Source organism: Anoplophora glabripennis, unplaced genomic scaffold, assembly GCF_000390285.2.
Source record: "Anoplophora glabripennis isolate ALB-LARVAE unplaced genomic scaffold, Agla_2.0 scaffold55, whole genome shotgun sequence".
Taxonomy (NCBI): Eukaryota; Metazoa; Arthropoda; class Insecta; order Coleoptera; family Cerambycidae; genus Anoplophora; species Anoplophora glabripennis.
This window is the reverse complement of record NW_019416774.1, coordinates 1,570,397-1,587,517: the sequence shown is the minus strand read 5'-3', so window position 1 is coordinate 1,587,517 and position 17,121 is coordinate 1,570,397. Positions and strand designations below refer to the sequence as shown.

The window sequence follows — 17,121 nt, the reverse complement described above, 5'->3', positions numbered from 1 at the left end:
CCTTATATTCAGAGACTTTATTGTATGCCCTAAATATTATATAAGCAGGGATGTTACATAGGTGGACAAATTTTTAGTAGTGAGTTAATAAAAATAATCAAATAAATAGCACGAAAAATGTATATTGCATCTGTCCAATATCAACGTTTTTAAGGTTTTATGTTCAGGATATTTTATCAACTTTCTATGTAATAATTTGCATATTTCAGATTTTAAGTAGAGATAAAAAAACTGGTCACAATTTTTTTTTTTTTTCTAAAAGGAATAGGTATCTTATTATTTGCAAAGCTATGCCAAGCTATTCAAATATCCCTAATTATGCAATTTTTACTTGTTTTCCAACCATTTTTCACTTAGATTTTCTGTAAGATCATTTTCCAAGTAGTTGAATGCTTTATGGCGAAATTACCAAAAAAAAAAATATTAAAGTCCATAGACCTTTTTAAGGACGAGCAAAAATTTGGAAAATCTTTTTTCGTTGGTTTTCTTATGATTAGTTACTCAAAAACTGCTGATGCTAAAAAATTTTAAACTGCAGATCCAAAAACTAGAAAATTGAATCATCAGTTTCCTTTTTTTAATTCTCTCTACGATCATTTTTCCCCTCTAAGTTACAGCTCTTTCACAAAAAAAATTTGCGACTGGTAATATCCCTTAATTTTTGTAATGTATGAAAAGCTGTGGCAATTCTAAAAGCATTCTAATAGATTTTGCTCACACTAATCTTGCAATATAATGTTATCACATTTTTGTCCTGTGAAACTTTTTATTTCTTTATTTATTTATATATTTTTATTATAATTATCTTTTTCACCACCTATTAACTTACTATAATAGCAAATTACAAATCTGTTTCAAAACATTACATTTACAAATTGTTTCCTTATTTTGTACATAATTTATTTCATTTGGAAGATAAATATTGACCTGAAGATACTTTTGGTAGTCTCGGGCCAAATACAATAGAAAACGCCAACACAATTTGGTCTAACTAGAATATAATTCAATTTGAAACAGTGCCAGTCTCAGGAATCTTTTATTTTTGTTTCTCAAGTCCTTAGAGGAACGTTACTGACAAAGTTGCAATAAAAAAGGAAAAATACAACTCTCAGAAGTATCCGCCTCTTGTGATTTATCTCTACGTAAAATTTGATTTATCGCGAATAGATACCTATCGGCTTCTAGTACTTAGAGGTTTATGGATTTTATGAAATAAATCAGAGGAAATTGAATAAGGTGTTAACGTTTTTGTATTAGTAGAAAATTTTGTATGAAGGCGTTAATGAAAAAAAAAAAACAACTGTGTACTGTATTTGACTTTCAATGAAAAGGATCCATGTGGTCATTTTTGTATGATTTTAACCTCTCTGGAATTTCCTTAGACGTGAAACCACGGTATGAAACGATCGTTCTGTACTTAAATTTTATTTTACTGCTTCAGTGAAGCATTTATCAAGAACAATTTTTGATTTTCCCTGCAATTAATATTGATCGCGGCGCATTCGCCATTTTCTCTGATTGGTGCTTAAGTATTGAAGTTTATTTCAAAAGTAATAATTTAAATATTCGTTTTTAATAACCCATTTTTTGCATTGCTGATATACATTTTTTAAAGCGTTTCACAACCAGTAATTTTTAAAAATTAACCATATTTAAGTATTTTTTACGTTTTACCATTATATAAAATTATTTGTTTTACTTTGTTACTTGATATGGATGAGATGATATAACAAGTTTACAAGATATTGGGGGTGTGATTAAATGTTGTACGGGATTTTAGTCTGCAGAGAAGTTGTTTCGTACAAAAAAGTTGCCATTGACAAACATTTTTTTTTTAAACTAGACATGTACAGCAATCTTTTTTAAAAGACAAAAATAAACTTGATTTTCTTTAATAAACTCATACCACCCTGTATCTCGAAAACAACACGCCATCAAACATACGTCTACAGGAACTTTTGTCGTTAATTTGTGATGTGGGATGCGAAATTGAAGTTCGGGTCAGGCATTTTAATTACGCATGTGTAATTTTCTATTAACGATTTGTGTTGGTGTTTCAGATTTCTTCCCTTGTAGAGCAGCATGGCAGCGCGGGGTCCCTTAGACCGTCGGCGGTGGCGCGAGTGGGACAGGCCGTCAATTTGGCCGTCGAGAGGTTCGTCACGGTGGGCGAGACCATCGCCGACGATTACCCGGAAGTCCGCCAGGGAATGTACGAGGCGTGTAAGGAAGCTCGTCAGGCTGGTATGTGACACATATCGTCATTAATTTTACATAATCTTTTTTTATCTTTTTCTTGGGGTACTCTTTGTATCAAAGCGTAGTATTGCCGTCTGTTGTTTGTGGTTTAGTTCTATTACAATCACTTATAAAGACAATTTGTCACAGAACTGGAATATCACCGGTGTCTAAACTAATTTTGTTTCATGATACGCTTACTAATAAAGGTAACTTCATATTATTCCTAAACAAAACAGGGAATTCCTAATGAATTGTAACTTAACAATTTAGCGTCCTTAACACCATGAGAGTGGTAATCATCAGAAGTCAGCAGTTATGAAATAAAAGCCAAGAAAGGTACATATGTTTGCTTATAGTTGGGACTGCTGAGGACCAGTGTTTACAAGCAAGACATCGCCCTTTTAGTGAGACAGTGATAGAACATGAAAATTCATCCAGAAAGTGACGTTCTCTATTAGCGTAATTCGGAACTAGAACAATTCGTAGCCTCCCATAGCAATCGGTGTAAAAATTTCTTTAATCTAATCACTAATCAGTAACATAACGGTTAAATTTTTATTTTTATTAGGATTTTTTTTCTATGCAACAGAGTTAAAGAAATCTTATATACTATGTAAAATCGATTCAAATACTACTCAAAAATATTGATATAAGTCTGACCCTTGAAGACAAAAAAATCCCAGGACGACTATTGTGACTATCGCCACCCTTTTTAGTGAAAGATCACAAACAACTTGATTAGCCATGTAAATATCTAAAAGTGCACCTTCCCTACTGGACAGGGCTTTCATACACAGAATAGTTGTTTCGAAATCGTAAGCTAAGAAGATGCAACCCAGGGCAACTAGACGTTTCATTATAATTCTGTAGAAATTGAGAAGCAAGTGGTTAGAGATAAAACAATTGTAGTTATAGAAGTAATAAATATTGTAGATTATTATACTGCATCTATAAATCAGCAACAATATCCATATAGCATGCTTTCTATAATTTCAAATCGAACAAATATAATTTCAAAGTGGAAGTATGTAATAATTTGCAGGAATATGAAATGGGATGAAATAGAAGTTTGACTGGAATTGGCATCTTTTTAAAAATTCCTGTGCCTGCTGTATGCCCTTTCTTTGCCTTTAATATTCTCGCTCAATATTGGATATATGACTCGAGGAATCAGAATATAAGAAATGGGAAACGACTTTTATGTTAAGGGTGCGAAGTTTTTGCTAAAATGTTAGGCATACCTAGACCAGGGCGGATCTGTTTTGAGGTGGATGTGAGAGGGGGCAAGCAATTTTTTTCTGAATTACGTTCAGTACAACTCACATAATAATAGTGTAGATCCTTAGATCTGGGCGAGGTGTGAAACATTTTTTATAATTGCAAAAATGTTTTAAAAAATTTTAAAAAATACCTATTTTATCCGAGTTTTTTACTTATATCTATGCACTTTGGAAGAATATTGAAGAGGAGAAAAAGTTTTTGAATTGAAGTTTGCACAATATACTGTAAGTTAAAAATGTTTAAATTTATTACCGATGTTGCAAAATATTGCTATTTTGATGAAAAAAGGCAAACTAATCAAGTTTTTTGGATAATTTTAAAAAATATTTTAATTGCTCCGAGGGCATTCTAATTTTGGTAAAAAAACTTTAGAGTATAATAAAACAACACACCAAATTTCATTAAAATCGGTTCGATAGTTTTCGCAAAATAATTTTTTGAAAAAAAATTTGAAAAATTTTTTTTGAATTTTCAAAATGTTGCACAGTCTCAAATAAAGCATCTAGATACTTGAAAATTTTTTGAAAAGACCGCTCAAGCTTTCAAATGGTTTTTGAAAAATTGAAATCGGTTCATTAGGACTACAATAAATTTTTAACACTCTTTTTAATTTTTAAACAAATAGATTACATTTATGAGTTTGCAATTTAGTTTTTTTGAATCATTATAATTTCAAAGTACTATTTTTTCTTTATTATATCTGTATTTAACAAAAAATTAATTTCCAAATATATATTTTTTTAATTTGTTGAAACAAAAATTATTTAAATAATTGTAATAATTATAACTAAATACATTCATATTCAAAGTGTTGGAATGTATATGTAGACAAATTTTTTCATTGAAAAAATGGAATAGCATAGGGTAAAATATACAGTATATTGAATGCATTTTAATGAAATTTGATGTGTTGTTTTATTATACTTTAAAGTTTCCAAGAAGTGGGGTATTTCGACAAATCCGCCCTGGTCTATTATTAGTATTCAGTTACTGGAGTTGGACATATTTATGAAGAAAAATGAAACGATTCAGTTTTATAAATATATTATAGATTATTTACGTGGATTTTTATATTTTATTTTTGACTTGCAAAAATACGTGCACTTTCTATGCAAAAAAAACAGTTCCGGTATTAAATTAACAGTACGTTTATATTTAATGTTATGCTTTATACGCTGCTTAAGAGAATTTTATTCGTAAAGACGGCGATAAGAATTCAGGCATTTGCGAGCAGCTAGGGAGTTAGCTCCCCTGGGACACGTGAGAGCGTCGCCTTCGACTAAAACAGATGGATATTACATTACACGAAAGTGTTAAGAACAAGAATGCATGTTGTATAGTAATTAATTTATGTCAGAAAGCGTTCACGTACCTGTTTGAAAAAATAAAGGTTTTACGTTGATTTTGACATAGTTTTTAATATATCCCTTACAAAATTATATTATTTTTATATAGGTAAATAATATTATTCTCTACCTAGACATAAAAGTAAAGTAACTAAAAAAAAAATTTTCATTCTGTACGTAGCTACTCTATATCTTCCTTCCCTCTAAGGTGCTGACAGGAACAGTTAATAGACAGTTAGTGATTTATAATAGAATCCTATGTGCTACTGACACTGATTTACTGCTCAAAGTTCGTAATAATTTCCTCTTTCTTGTGTTTGGAATGTATTATGTATTTCCGGTCGGGCTTCCTAGAATATAGTGGGAGTTAGAATCATTCGTCCCTATTTCTTACTAAAGTCATTAGATGTATCGTCAAACTGTCATACTGATATATAGGGTGAACTGTTGGGCTTGACGGGATCTTCCTTACGTGTTGAATTGCATTTGCATTGTTTCGTCGGTAGAGATTTTCTAATTTAATTAACCTTCACTTTTTTTGTTAAATTTATGACTATAACAAAAAAAATAACTTACTCCTATTCAAAAGTCAGTGTCTATCGAAATATAGACCTGTGGTAGACACGTATTTCTGATTAAAGGTACATTGTAAATCACAACAGATATTTTACTTATAAATTTAACAAAAAAAAATGAAGTTTTTTCCGACTAGAATACTTTGAAGTACTCGTAACTGATATTATCAGCAGAAAATTGAAATCTATTTTTCTTATAAATTAAGCATTTTAGCGAGCATTTTAGTGTCATACAAGAAATAGGAGATTTAACATTTCAGAAAAATATGGGAAAAATTGAAAACAATTATAAATGCTTGTTAAAATGCTTCGCTAGAATGGCTGAAATAAACTGCAATGAATATGAAAATAATTTTTGACAAAATTTATGATCGGGATACCGCAATCGCAAATTAACAAAATATAATATTTTTCTATTTACGAAACAAAATCTTAATGTTTCATGAGTAGGTAGACAACGAAAAGAAACAAAATATTAGTTCTCTGTAAGAAAAAGCACTAAAAACCGAGTTTTGAAAAATAAATCTTACTACAATTTTATTCAGACTTAATATCTTTAGAATTTTTATTAGTTTGACATTATTTTTACAAGCAACTAAAACTTTTTACAACCTACATTTTACTAAAAGTTTAATTTTTCCGAGTTTTTTGGTTTCTATTCAATTTTTGCAGAAATTTTAAACTCTCCATAATTAGTACACGAAAACGTAAACAAGTATCAGTCGAGATATTAGTTTTAAGTTAGTAAGTTTTCTTCTGAAATACGAGTTACCAGTTCTGTGCCTACTAATAAAATTTCGCACAGCGATAACAGAATTCGTCTTACTCCAACAGCATTGGTAGATACATAAGAAATATATAAACTGACGCAAAAAAATTAAGTTATAATATTTTACGAAATTTTTCCGTGATTTTTGACAGACTGTATTTAGGTGGAAAATGGTCGTATCGGGAATTAAAAAAAAGCCAGTCCAAGGACTTGGAAATTTTTTTTTTTTTCAGCTAAGCCATCGCATGGACCAGATAGCTTGTTTATTCAGCTTCAATTTCCATTTTTTTAAATTTCGATACGCCCATTTTTTATCGAAATATCGGACTTTTAATGGAAAAGGATCCTCAATCATCGATATCTGGGCGACAAATGCTCGTACAGAGAATTGAAGGGCAATTTTGAAAACTGGAATAAATTTCCTATAACATACTGCTGCAACTTTTCGGATTTTTTTTTCATCTTTTTTTTACACGAATCTTAAAAAATATGAAAAAAGGGTAGGTAATTTATGGTTTTTTAGAAATATGGCAGCTAAATTAGAAATATTCACGAAATGACTAATGTTAAGCATGACTTTTACAGTTCGATATACCCAGAAGAACCCTGTGAAGTTTCATCTTGATCTAGCGAACCGTTTCTTTGTTTCAAACAGTCAAACTTTTGAAAAAAAATGAAAGGGTCGCGTTTTTTGAGTTTAAACACTTCATAATAATGATTAAAATGGAAAAACAATTTTTTTTAAGTTTTCTCACGTCAAAAATCACGGAAAAATTTTTTGCACTAGTTTATATACAAGTAGATAACATTTAGCTGCATTTTCATTTTTTTTAAGGCTATCTAGGGAACGGGCAATGGCTTGTTGGATTATTTTAATATCCCAGGGATTAAAAATAAATGTAATCCCTTAAAATAATCCTTTCATTAGCTTCTGAAAACAACGGCCTAATTAGCACTTTTAATCCACGATATGTGTAAAACGTATAATGAGGAGGAAGCTTTTAAAATGTTTTTTACCCATCGCATCCTTACATCTGTGTCTTATCCGTGTTACGTACACTTAAAAATGTCCACAATTACGCGAACGTCACATTGCCAAGCAAGCATCTCGCTGTCTCATTAGCGAGAAGTCCCAAATTATCCTTACGGGTTAAAAAATGCCGCAGAAGTTTTTTGTATTTTTTGTTTTTTTTTTGCTGGGAGTAGGACATGGATAAAAGCCAATTATTTTGCCCTAATATTTAAACTGGTTAGACTTAATTTTCTTGTGTTTGCCATGATGCATCTGTACTTCCAATAAAAAGTAAAACAAGTTCTGTGTTCTCCAAATAATTTATCACAAATTCAGGAAATCGCGTTGAAGCTATTAAATTTTATAAACATAAAACAGAATTGTAAACACACGCTGTTTGTACTGCACCATAATTTGTGTATCTTGTATCCTACCGATGGTGTTCACATCTGCATTATATTACGACGCGAGTTTTATTTTCGTTGGTTTGCAGTATATGTTTGCGGAAGAAGCTGTACAAATATATTCCTTTACTTTTCGAGTTTGTCTCGTACACTTTGTTATTTTATTAGTCCTCCTGGCGCGCCATACTGTCTCTAACGGAAACATTCTGCTCAGTTGGTCAAGGTTTTCACGAGTTCACGATAAATTTGATTCCCCGAATCAATTCGGAAAACACATAAAACCCTTCCTTTGCTTGGCACGTTTTACGACTCTTCATTTGATTTTTTAGGTAGCGCCGTGCACAGTCCTTTTATTGTTGCAGCAGACATATTTCTGTCAAATTTTTCACTCATTTTTCCTAAGTTCTGTGGAAGCCTTTGTTATTTGCCCTAAAATTTATTTATCACGTAATCATTTTGAATGGTTTCTTAGTTATGGAGAAATAAATGAATATAAAACAAAAGATCATTAATTTATAAATTTTTCAGTTCGTTGTCTTTATGCCTAAAAACGTACATAAAAAGTATAATTAGGTAGATGCTGTTTTTTAAGCTTCTTACTTTTATTTTATCGGAACTTTGTCACTTCAAGAAACAATTAATAACTAAACGTATTCATCTAATAAATTTGTAGGGAATTCACTTTTATAATGTTGCTTTTGTTCAGTGCGAATATAAAAAATATTAATGCGCTTAGACTACAAGGAAAGCACACAGTCAGTTCAACTATTTAAATAATGCTTTTACGTGGGCATCAAAATTTTATTTCTGTCTAAATTTAAGTAGGTTATGCATCGTGGTTAGTAAAACTGCACAGAGGAAGACGCAGACAGTATAAAGCGAAATAGCCGACCATATATAACTGAAATGAAACCACGCGAAGAGTGAAATGAACGTGGGGTAGGGACACAGTCACATCAGTGAGCACTATAAACTTTTGTAATAAATTTCACACACTGTCTCAAAACTTGGAAGCGCGAGAACATTGTTTTGTGTTGGAGAACTATTAACAATGTCGGCATCCTACTATTCGAGTTCATATCTGCTTCAAATACTTGACATAAGTATGAATTAAATGGAATGTCTGATTCAATCTGTAGTATTTGTACATCAGTATGCAGTACAAATAGTCGTATGGAGTAAGTATGATATAAAAGAATAAACACCAATTATCCACTGAAATGAGTTTTTTGCTAAAGACATTGTAAAAAAAAGTAAGCGTCAAATCGTCATATTATACTGTAAAAAAATCGATGTGAGTGAGCCTTTAATTTGTGTACATCCTTAATTTACATTAAAAACTCTATTTTAGTTAATTTTCATCATACCAAAAGAAAAAATATTTAGACATGAATTTAATAAATGCAAAATGATAATTTTCGATTTTTTATAAGTTTGAGTGGTTTTCTACTTATTAATAATAATTAATAATATTCTAATTTTCTAAAAATTAATTAAACAATTGACAATCAATTTATGAATAATTGCGGCCACAATTTTGACGGATCTTTTTACTTTAATTAAATGGTGCACATTTCTAATGAGGCAATACTATTTAAAATAATGTAAGTAGTATAGATAGTGGGCTCCTGGGACCGCCATCCGGAGCAGCAGAAGACCCCAAGGGGTTGAAGGGGTGATGCCGAAGACATAGATTGCAGGGTTATTTTAGGGTTGCTTTAGTGTCACCCCATCTGAAGAAGTGATCAAAGAAGTAGAAGACCGCGACAGCCAATGACCAGAAGGTATGACACAAAGAGGTATGCAGGTGTGTTTCGCTTGCCTCGCCAGCCTACACCTGAACTGAGGTGAGTTAGTAAATCAGGTGTTATTTTTCAGCTATGATTAGACGAGTTGGATAGAATTTAATTATTAGGAGAACAGAAACGGATAAGAAGTAATTAAATTTATATGAATGAAGTAAAAAAACAAATTAGTTGTTGTAAGCAGATTATCAATTTTGCATTCCTATAGATAACCTTTCGCCTTATAATATTTTCAATGTACACAACGTATATAAGATAAAAATTAACCGAAAACTAAATCAGTTTGTAACGAGACATTAAATTTTGATTTACTAACTCATCTCAGCTCAGGTGTAGGCTGGCGAGGCAGGCGTACCTCTCGCGTCATACTTTCTGGTCGTAGGCTGTCGCGGTCTTCGTCTTCTTTGATCACTTCTTCAGATGGGGTGACACTAAAACAACCCTAAAATAACCCTGTAATTTATGTCTTCGGCATCACCCCTTCAACCCCTTGGGGTCTTCTGCTGCTCCGGATGGCTGTCCCAGGAGCCAACTTTCTATACTACTAATGTAGACTTATAAAAAAGTTATGAACTTTTGGAAAAATTATCTGAGAATATTGAAAATTTTATTTTTTGTTTTAGACTGTAACATAACAATATTTATTTTGATTTTTTTCCTCATACCGGCAGTTGTACGCCACTGACTGGAGATGAAATTTTATTTAGTAATGACAACGTGCTTCAAGCTTACGAAATTGAAAAAATAGGTCTCAAAGATATATCTAAATATAAATAGGTACGTTTCGTTGAACTAGAACCTCGTGTATTGCGGAAAGGGTTTTCTACAATATGTTGCATATTCTACCTGCTCCTGTAGTTGTAAAGAGAAAGTCTGTCACACTCTCGTTTTTTATGGATGGAACTAGATCCAAAACTGTGTCGAGATGCTTCCATATTCCAACGAAAGACTGAAAAACTTCAATGAAGTCCATGGGAACAAAGGTTTTTAAAGGTTAAAAAAATTGCAAAAACACTTTTTACGTTTAAACTGCGTAGTTTGATTTCAAAGCATACAGTACCTACAATTGTCGTGCAAGAGAACATCACTGGACGAATACGTTAAAGTTATCAGATCGTGCTTCACGTAAAATTAAACTAATAAGAGTTGTAACAGTGCTTCTTGGCATATTTCACGCTACCTTACGGACACCTCACATTCTAGGACTTCAAGCCAATTTGAATTTAAAAGCGTTTATTCAGCACACCATCCTTTTAATTGCGATGTAACTTTCGCTCTTATGATAATTTCCAGCAGCGGTGCTTGTAATTTAAGATTATGCGAAGGTTGATGTTTCCTGCAAATGACGATCTCCTCGAAAACAAGGGTATAACAAATTTAAGCGCCTTAACGTGACCCACTTCGAACTTGATTGCTCTAGAGCCTGACCCGACTGAATTTTCATTAATTTATACTGGAATTGTAAAGTTTAATGGCCATTCGCATAAAAAAACACTTACGGGAACGTAGCCGGATAGTTACCGTTAGCGAGACTTTATTGGCGCTAATCTTAAAGTTTAGTCTTCACGCTTATTTTTAAATGGTCTTAAAAATAATATACTATTAATTCTAATCACTTTGTTGTCTCTATCAACCTTCCATACTATGGCAAAATCAAGCAAGTTAACCGAAAAGTTTCACATTATATACCTGGTGGTTATTAAAGTATTACATCGGGTTTCAAGAAATTTTCAAACTATGTTGAATGAAAATTTGATACTTACAATTTATTCCTTTCATGATTTTCGTAACAATTGTGTGAATTTTCATTCCAGTGTTTTCTGTACGCGTGTTTGTTGTAATTCTTTGTAAATTTTGTCAGAGATAAATATATACCATCAGTTTTCAACTGTTTTACAAATTCTGCCATATAAAATTTTTTTGGAACTTTCTTAATTAATAAAAGATGTTTGGAATTGCACTTCTATTCATTTGTAAGAGCAGTGTTTTAATCATTTTGGTTCACAGCAATCTGAATCATGAAAACAGTGAATGTTTAAGAGAAATTCAAATAAATACTAATTAAAATATGTTTAATCTCCCGCATTTGTAAAAAAATGAACAAAATGAGAACAAATAAGAATATAAAAGCATATTTTACACTCATATTGAACATGATTGAAATTTACTGATAAATTTAATCGATATCATTTTCTAAGAACACCAGTATTGCGAAAAATATAAAATTTAACCACTTAGCTTCTTGTCCTACTGCATTGTCTCCATTAACTAACGACTATCAAGGGACGGCTAAGGATTTTAACATAATTTAGTTGATGACACTATTAAAGTGAAGTCATGTTTACGTGTAATAAAAGGAGTCGTCGAAATAGTGTGCCTGTCATAAGGCATGTGTTGGAAAAAAACAATTTCTAGGCGGCAAATATTTGTTTAAATCTAAATCTAAATTGGGGCATCCTCTGTTCTAGATTTTTCTGTAAGTGACGGTCGCTTATTGACTTGATCCTGACACTTATCTTATTTTTACAATTGATGGGAATCTAATGTTGTGTGAATTGTCGAATGAGGGAAAGAACGTCGATATTTTTCACATTGAAAAGCTGAAGAAAACGATTTGGAATTTATAAATGCGAACCGAGGTGAAAATACTAACGATGTTAGGGATTTACAACGATTTTTTTATACTTAGCTACTGTTTCATCTATTGAATTCTATCTAGGATCTATTTTATGGTCAATATTAATTTGATTTACTTATAGACATATTCAGTAACATTCTACCTTCCGTTTTGTCTAGAGGCCAGAGTTTCAGGAACTTTTTTTAACTTTTGACGTACATAAAGAAATAATTCAATGTTGCATAAATAAGTAATGGCAGTCTTGATTTCATCCATTATGTAAATAAACCAAAAATATTGTGCAAATTGTAAAAGCAAAAATACTACAAATTTATATCTTTCTCATCAGAAAAAAGAGCATTTCAAGAAATTATCGATACAGAGGGTTTTATATAAGAAAAAATCAGTTTGGTTTATATCTCTGAAGCGCAAACAATCTTTTTTTTTTATCTTTCAGACTACAAAGAAATTTCAATTTCATTAAACTTTGATCTTCATCATTATTTCGAGGCAGAGAGGCAAATGTACTTATGTACACGTGCATATAATGATTACTTAACCGTTTATTTGCATTTTATGTGTTTTTATGAACGTATTATATCTCTTATTAGGTGGCGCAATCGAGCACATATGTGAAGAGACAGACGAAGAGGTGTTACCAGACAGAACTACCTTAATAAGGGCTTCGAGGTGCCTCCTTGGTGCTATTACAAGAGTTTTACTTTTGGCGGACATTGTAGTGGTTAAGCAGCTTCTTCTCGCCAAAGATAAGGCAAGTCCCATCTCTAATCCAAACATTCAGTTAAGTTAGAAGATTGCAAATTTTTGTTGTTAAATAACAAGCCATGTGTTGCGCTTCTTTTTATTTTATATTTAAATATGGTAGACAACGTGTCATCTCTTCTATTTTCATTTTCAGGTCTCTCACAGCTTGGACCGTTTAGAATCGGTAAACAATTTTACAGAATTTGTGAAGGCGTTCAGCCAATTCGGGGCCGAAATGGTCGAGCTGGCACATTTAACGGGAGACAGACAAAATGATTTGAAAGATGAAAGGAGAAGGGCCCAAATGGCCGCTGCTAGACAAGTTTTAGAAAGGTCGACAATGATGTTACTTACATCCAGTAAGGTGAGTTTACCAGTTACTGTGACAATCAGAGGTAAAAACTAATTTTGAGAAACTATTTTTGTAAAATATGTCTACTTTTTTTCTATAATGATTATAGTGTTTATCTTATTAATTTTTTAAAAATATTATGTACAGTAGGGTAGCCCAAAAAAAATGAATATTTTTCTTTTCGTGTCTTTTGTATATATTAGTTTATCATGTTTTAAGAGCCCCCTTAAAAAATTCGTTAAAAAAATTTTTTTGAGAGGTCGCTCAAGATTTTTAAAAATTTCGAAAATCGTCAAAAATTGAATTTAAAAAAAAAATCTCGTTATTTTATAATTTTCTTGGTTGACAAAAATCTCTATTCTGAAAATTTCAAATCGATATTTTAATTTCTAAAGGTCACTCATAACTATTTTAGTTTTCAAAGTAATGTACCTAAAATGTTTTCGAGCGACCTAAAAATAAATATCAACGAACTAATAATTTTTTTTATTGAATTTTATAAACAAAAGGATAGAAATAAATCACGACACTTAAATTTTAAAAAATTAAAAAACTATAAATATTTGATACTCACAGTGCGGCAGTAAATTTTGCCTCGAGAAATTTTTTAAGTGTCTCGTGATTTATCTATCCTATCTATTTCATCAAATTTAATAAAAAAAATTATTAGTTCGTCAATGTTTATTTTTAGAGGTCGCTCGAAAACATTTTAGGTACACTACTTTGAATGTTAAAATAATTATGAGTGACATTTAGAAATTAAAATATCAATTTGAAATTTTCATAATGGAGATTTCTTTCAATCTAGAAAATGATAAAATAACGAGAAAAAAATCTAAAAAAAAATTAATTTTAGACGATTTTGGAAATTTTAAAAAATCTTGTGACCTCTAAAAAAATTTGCAATGAGCTGATTATTTGAGGAGGCTCCTAAAACATGATAAACTAACAACTAAAAAATTTTCACAAGAGAAACGAAAAAAAAATATTCGTTTATGTTGGGCCAACCTAATATACAGGGTGTTGCTATTATTAAATTAACAAAACGAATGATTCTTTAACCAAAAATAAGAAGAAAGGTTCATATGTACAAACACTTCGTTTTTTAGATACAAGGTGACTATTATTTTTTTAATTATTCGCATTTATTTTAAACATTTAACTCTATAACTCACTCAAATTATAAAGTGAAAATATTAGAAATCTCTTGGAGGTTGTTAATTGATAAATAATCATTAAAGTTTGTCGCGCTTTATACGGATTTTTCCTGCCTTACTAATTCGTGACGTCGTTTAGTGCTATCGATAATCGAAAGAATGATTGACAGGTATAGAACTCTCCGACAACATATGGTAAGTAATAAGAGCTGTGAAACTCACTTTGTTTCGAGGCTCCCCGTATGCGAGTTAAATTATAGACGACCGCAGACGTACCAGAAACCGGTTGTGTTCTCGATCATACTAAATGACGTCACAACGCGTTCATGATCACGTGACTAAGTTTAAATTTTTACATAATATTATTAAACATCTATAATTAATTTGTAACATTAAAAGAAGTATTTCTTTTCAACCGATGACACTGGGTACCAACCCATTTGCCAGGAAATATGTAACACAAATGAGAATAACTTGTGTCACTTTGTATTTCAATTTTTTTCCTCAGTTGTAATCAAAGAACCATCCAATTCTTTCATTGAAATAACATAAATAGGGAGCCTTATTAAAAAAGCATACTGATGGTCTTTATTTGTATTATTTTTACAAAAAGCATCTATTAGATTTAACAGGGCTGAATTTGCAAAATTAATGCAACTAAATTGCTTTATTGCATTTTCACATTTCCAAGTGCTATTAAATATACATCTGAAATAAATCTATAAGCTACATAATAAATGAATATTTTTTTTGATACATATTTTATCAATCAATTTACTGGTACAATGAATAGATCGATTCCTAATTTTAAACACATACAGGTAATGTGTGTGCAAAAGTGAATTGCATTCGAATTTGTTTTTTTTTTTAAGTTTAAAATATACAGTTGCTCTGGATTTCAGTAAAAATACGTTTCAGACTTGCTTAAGACACCCGGAATGTACATCTGCAAGGGAGAACCGTGATACGGTATTCTGTCAAATGAGGAGAGCCATGGATCTTATTCATTTTGTTGTCAAAGATGGTGTCTTAAATAGTACTGATTCAAGTGTTCAATCCGTTCGTAGAGAAGAACTATGTGAAAGCGACAGGGGCACTGCCTATGCTTGTATGAGGCATTTACAGCACCTTCTTGAACATAGCAAAATCTCTATGGGTATGTTTAATATTTATCTAAACTAAAACGAATTTAATAATTCTATACTAATTTAACTATGTTTAGGTCTGATTTACTCGTGTTGTTTCTTATTTTAATTGAAAAGATTTAAAGGTAGATTGTTGTTGACCTATAAAATTAAAGATAGGTCGTGATCGCGGAGAGTGATATCTAATTTTGTATTGTAGATCCTTCCTGTCAAGAGACACTTACGACTGCTTTAGAGGCTGTTCTAGAAAGAACTCAGGATTTCACTGATAGTGCCTATACTAGTCATGAACATAGAGAAGCCATTCTAGAGTGTAGCGAGAGATTAAAAGCTGAATTGGATCATCTTTTAGGGCTTTATGCGAACGCTGTAAGTCGGCTTTTCCTTTTAGACACAAATGATTACGTAATCTTTTCCTTAGATGAAGTAAATTCCTGTGAATGGTTTATTTTATTTTACTATTATGTAAATTAACAATTGCTAATCGGGTATTGCAGTTTATTAAAATGCAAAGTTTGTGTGTGCATGAAACGGTTAAATTGTGATACTGGAGGTTAAGACCTCTTGCCGGTATTAATGTGTGCTTGTGTGTACTGGTCATTGGTGTTTGTTGGAATTATTTTTTGGATTTCTAATGCACCTTGACCAAAATCATCCCACTCTTCTAGTTTACTGATGAGTCTGTTGAGTGATCTGTGCTTTACAACTGCCTATTTGCATGGGATACAGGCACCTTGGTGCAAACTGGTCTTACATTTTGACTTGTAAAAAGAATCACTTTCTATAGGTGTTACAGTTGGTATTAGTACTGCGTTTTCTTGAGAGGCAGCTCATAAGATATTATGAGTACATCCATGTATTGTATCCACTTCCTTGTTCTTGGGTTTCCTTCTGGTGGTTTATTCAATATTTCTGTTAGTATATCCATTTGTCCTGACAGCTGATGGTATGTGCTCATGAAACTGCTCTGTGTCTTTTCGAGGCGCTAATGCGTTGAGAGGGGCTAGATGGTAGTGAAACAGCCCCTGGATTGGGTTTCTGTAGATGATGTGCCCTAGAATGCCTTGGTTTCCTCTTATGTACCTAATGGGGATGTCTAGGAATAGAAGGTTATCGTTTCCTTCCAATTTGTGGTGAAATTTGTTCTTCAGTTCATTAAAAGATGTTACATAAGTGTGCCAATATTTTGACATTAGTTTGCTGATTCCAGTTCCTTCTTCTCGGGAACTCCCATGTAGATATTTGTCATGGCTAAGGATGCGGGAAAACTCATAACTCCTTCAGTGTTTATAAAACGGATACCAAAAGGAGAAGACCCATCTGTTGCACTTCTTCAAAGTTTATTAAATTATCGTTCTTGATTTCTTCCTTCTTTATTTCTTTGATGAAGTTCTTCCAAAGCTCTTTCAATTGGCACTTTTGTCAAATAATGATGAGTTGGAGTTTTCTTGAGCTACTTCAGGAATGATGATCTAATGTAGTTCCTTGAAAATGTTAGAGGCAGGTCATTCCTCGATTTCCTTGAATGGATTATTTTCTATTTTCTACTTTGGAGATGTGTTCTGCCGTACCCAAGATTATGGTAACTTTTTTTGTAGAGGAGATATGGTCAAATCATCGTTTTCCATGATTTCTTTAATTTTTTAGTTTAG

General features: G+C 31.7%; 1 protein-coding gene across 1 annotated transcript in view; it reads left to right on the top strand.

Annotated features, from left to right (window-relative positions):
* LOC108906068 (alpha-catulin) overlaps positions 1 to 17,121 on the top strand; it is a 77,834-nt gene that overhangs the window by 47,421 nt on the left and 13,292 nt on the right. The window contains exons 2-6 of the mRNA XM_018709218.1: positions 2,061 to 2,244; positions 12,662 to 12,822; positions 12,970 to 13,179; positions 15,243 to 15,480; positions 15,669 to 15,838. Of these exons, the coding sequence (XP_018564734.1) occupies positions 2,061 to 2,244; positions 12,662 to 12,822; positions 12,970 to 13,179; positions 15,243 to 15,480; positions 15,669 to 15,838 (963 nt within the window). The remainder of the gene's footprint in view (positions 1 to 2,060; positions 2,245 to 12,661; positions 12,823 to 12,969; positions 13,180 to 15,242; positions 15,481 to 15,668; positions 15,839 to 17,121) is intronic.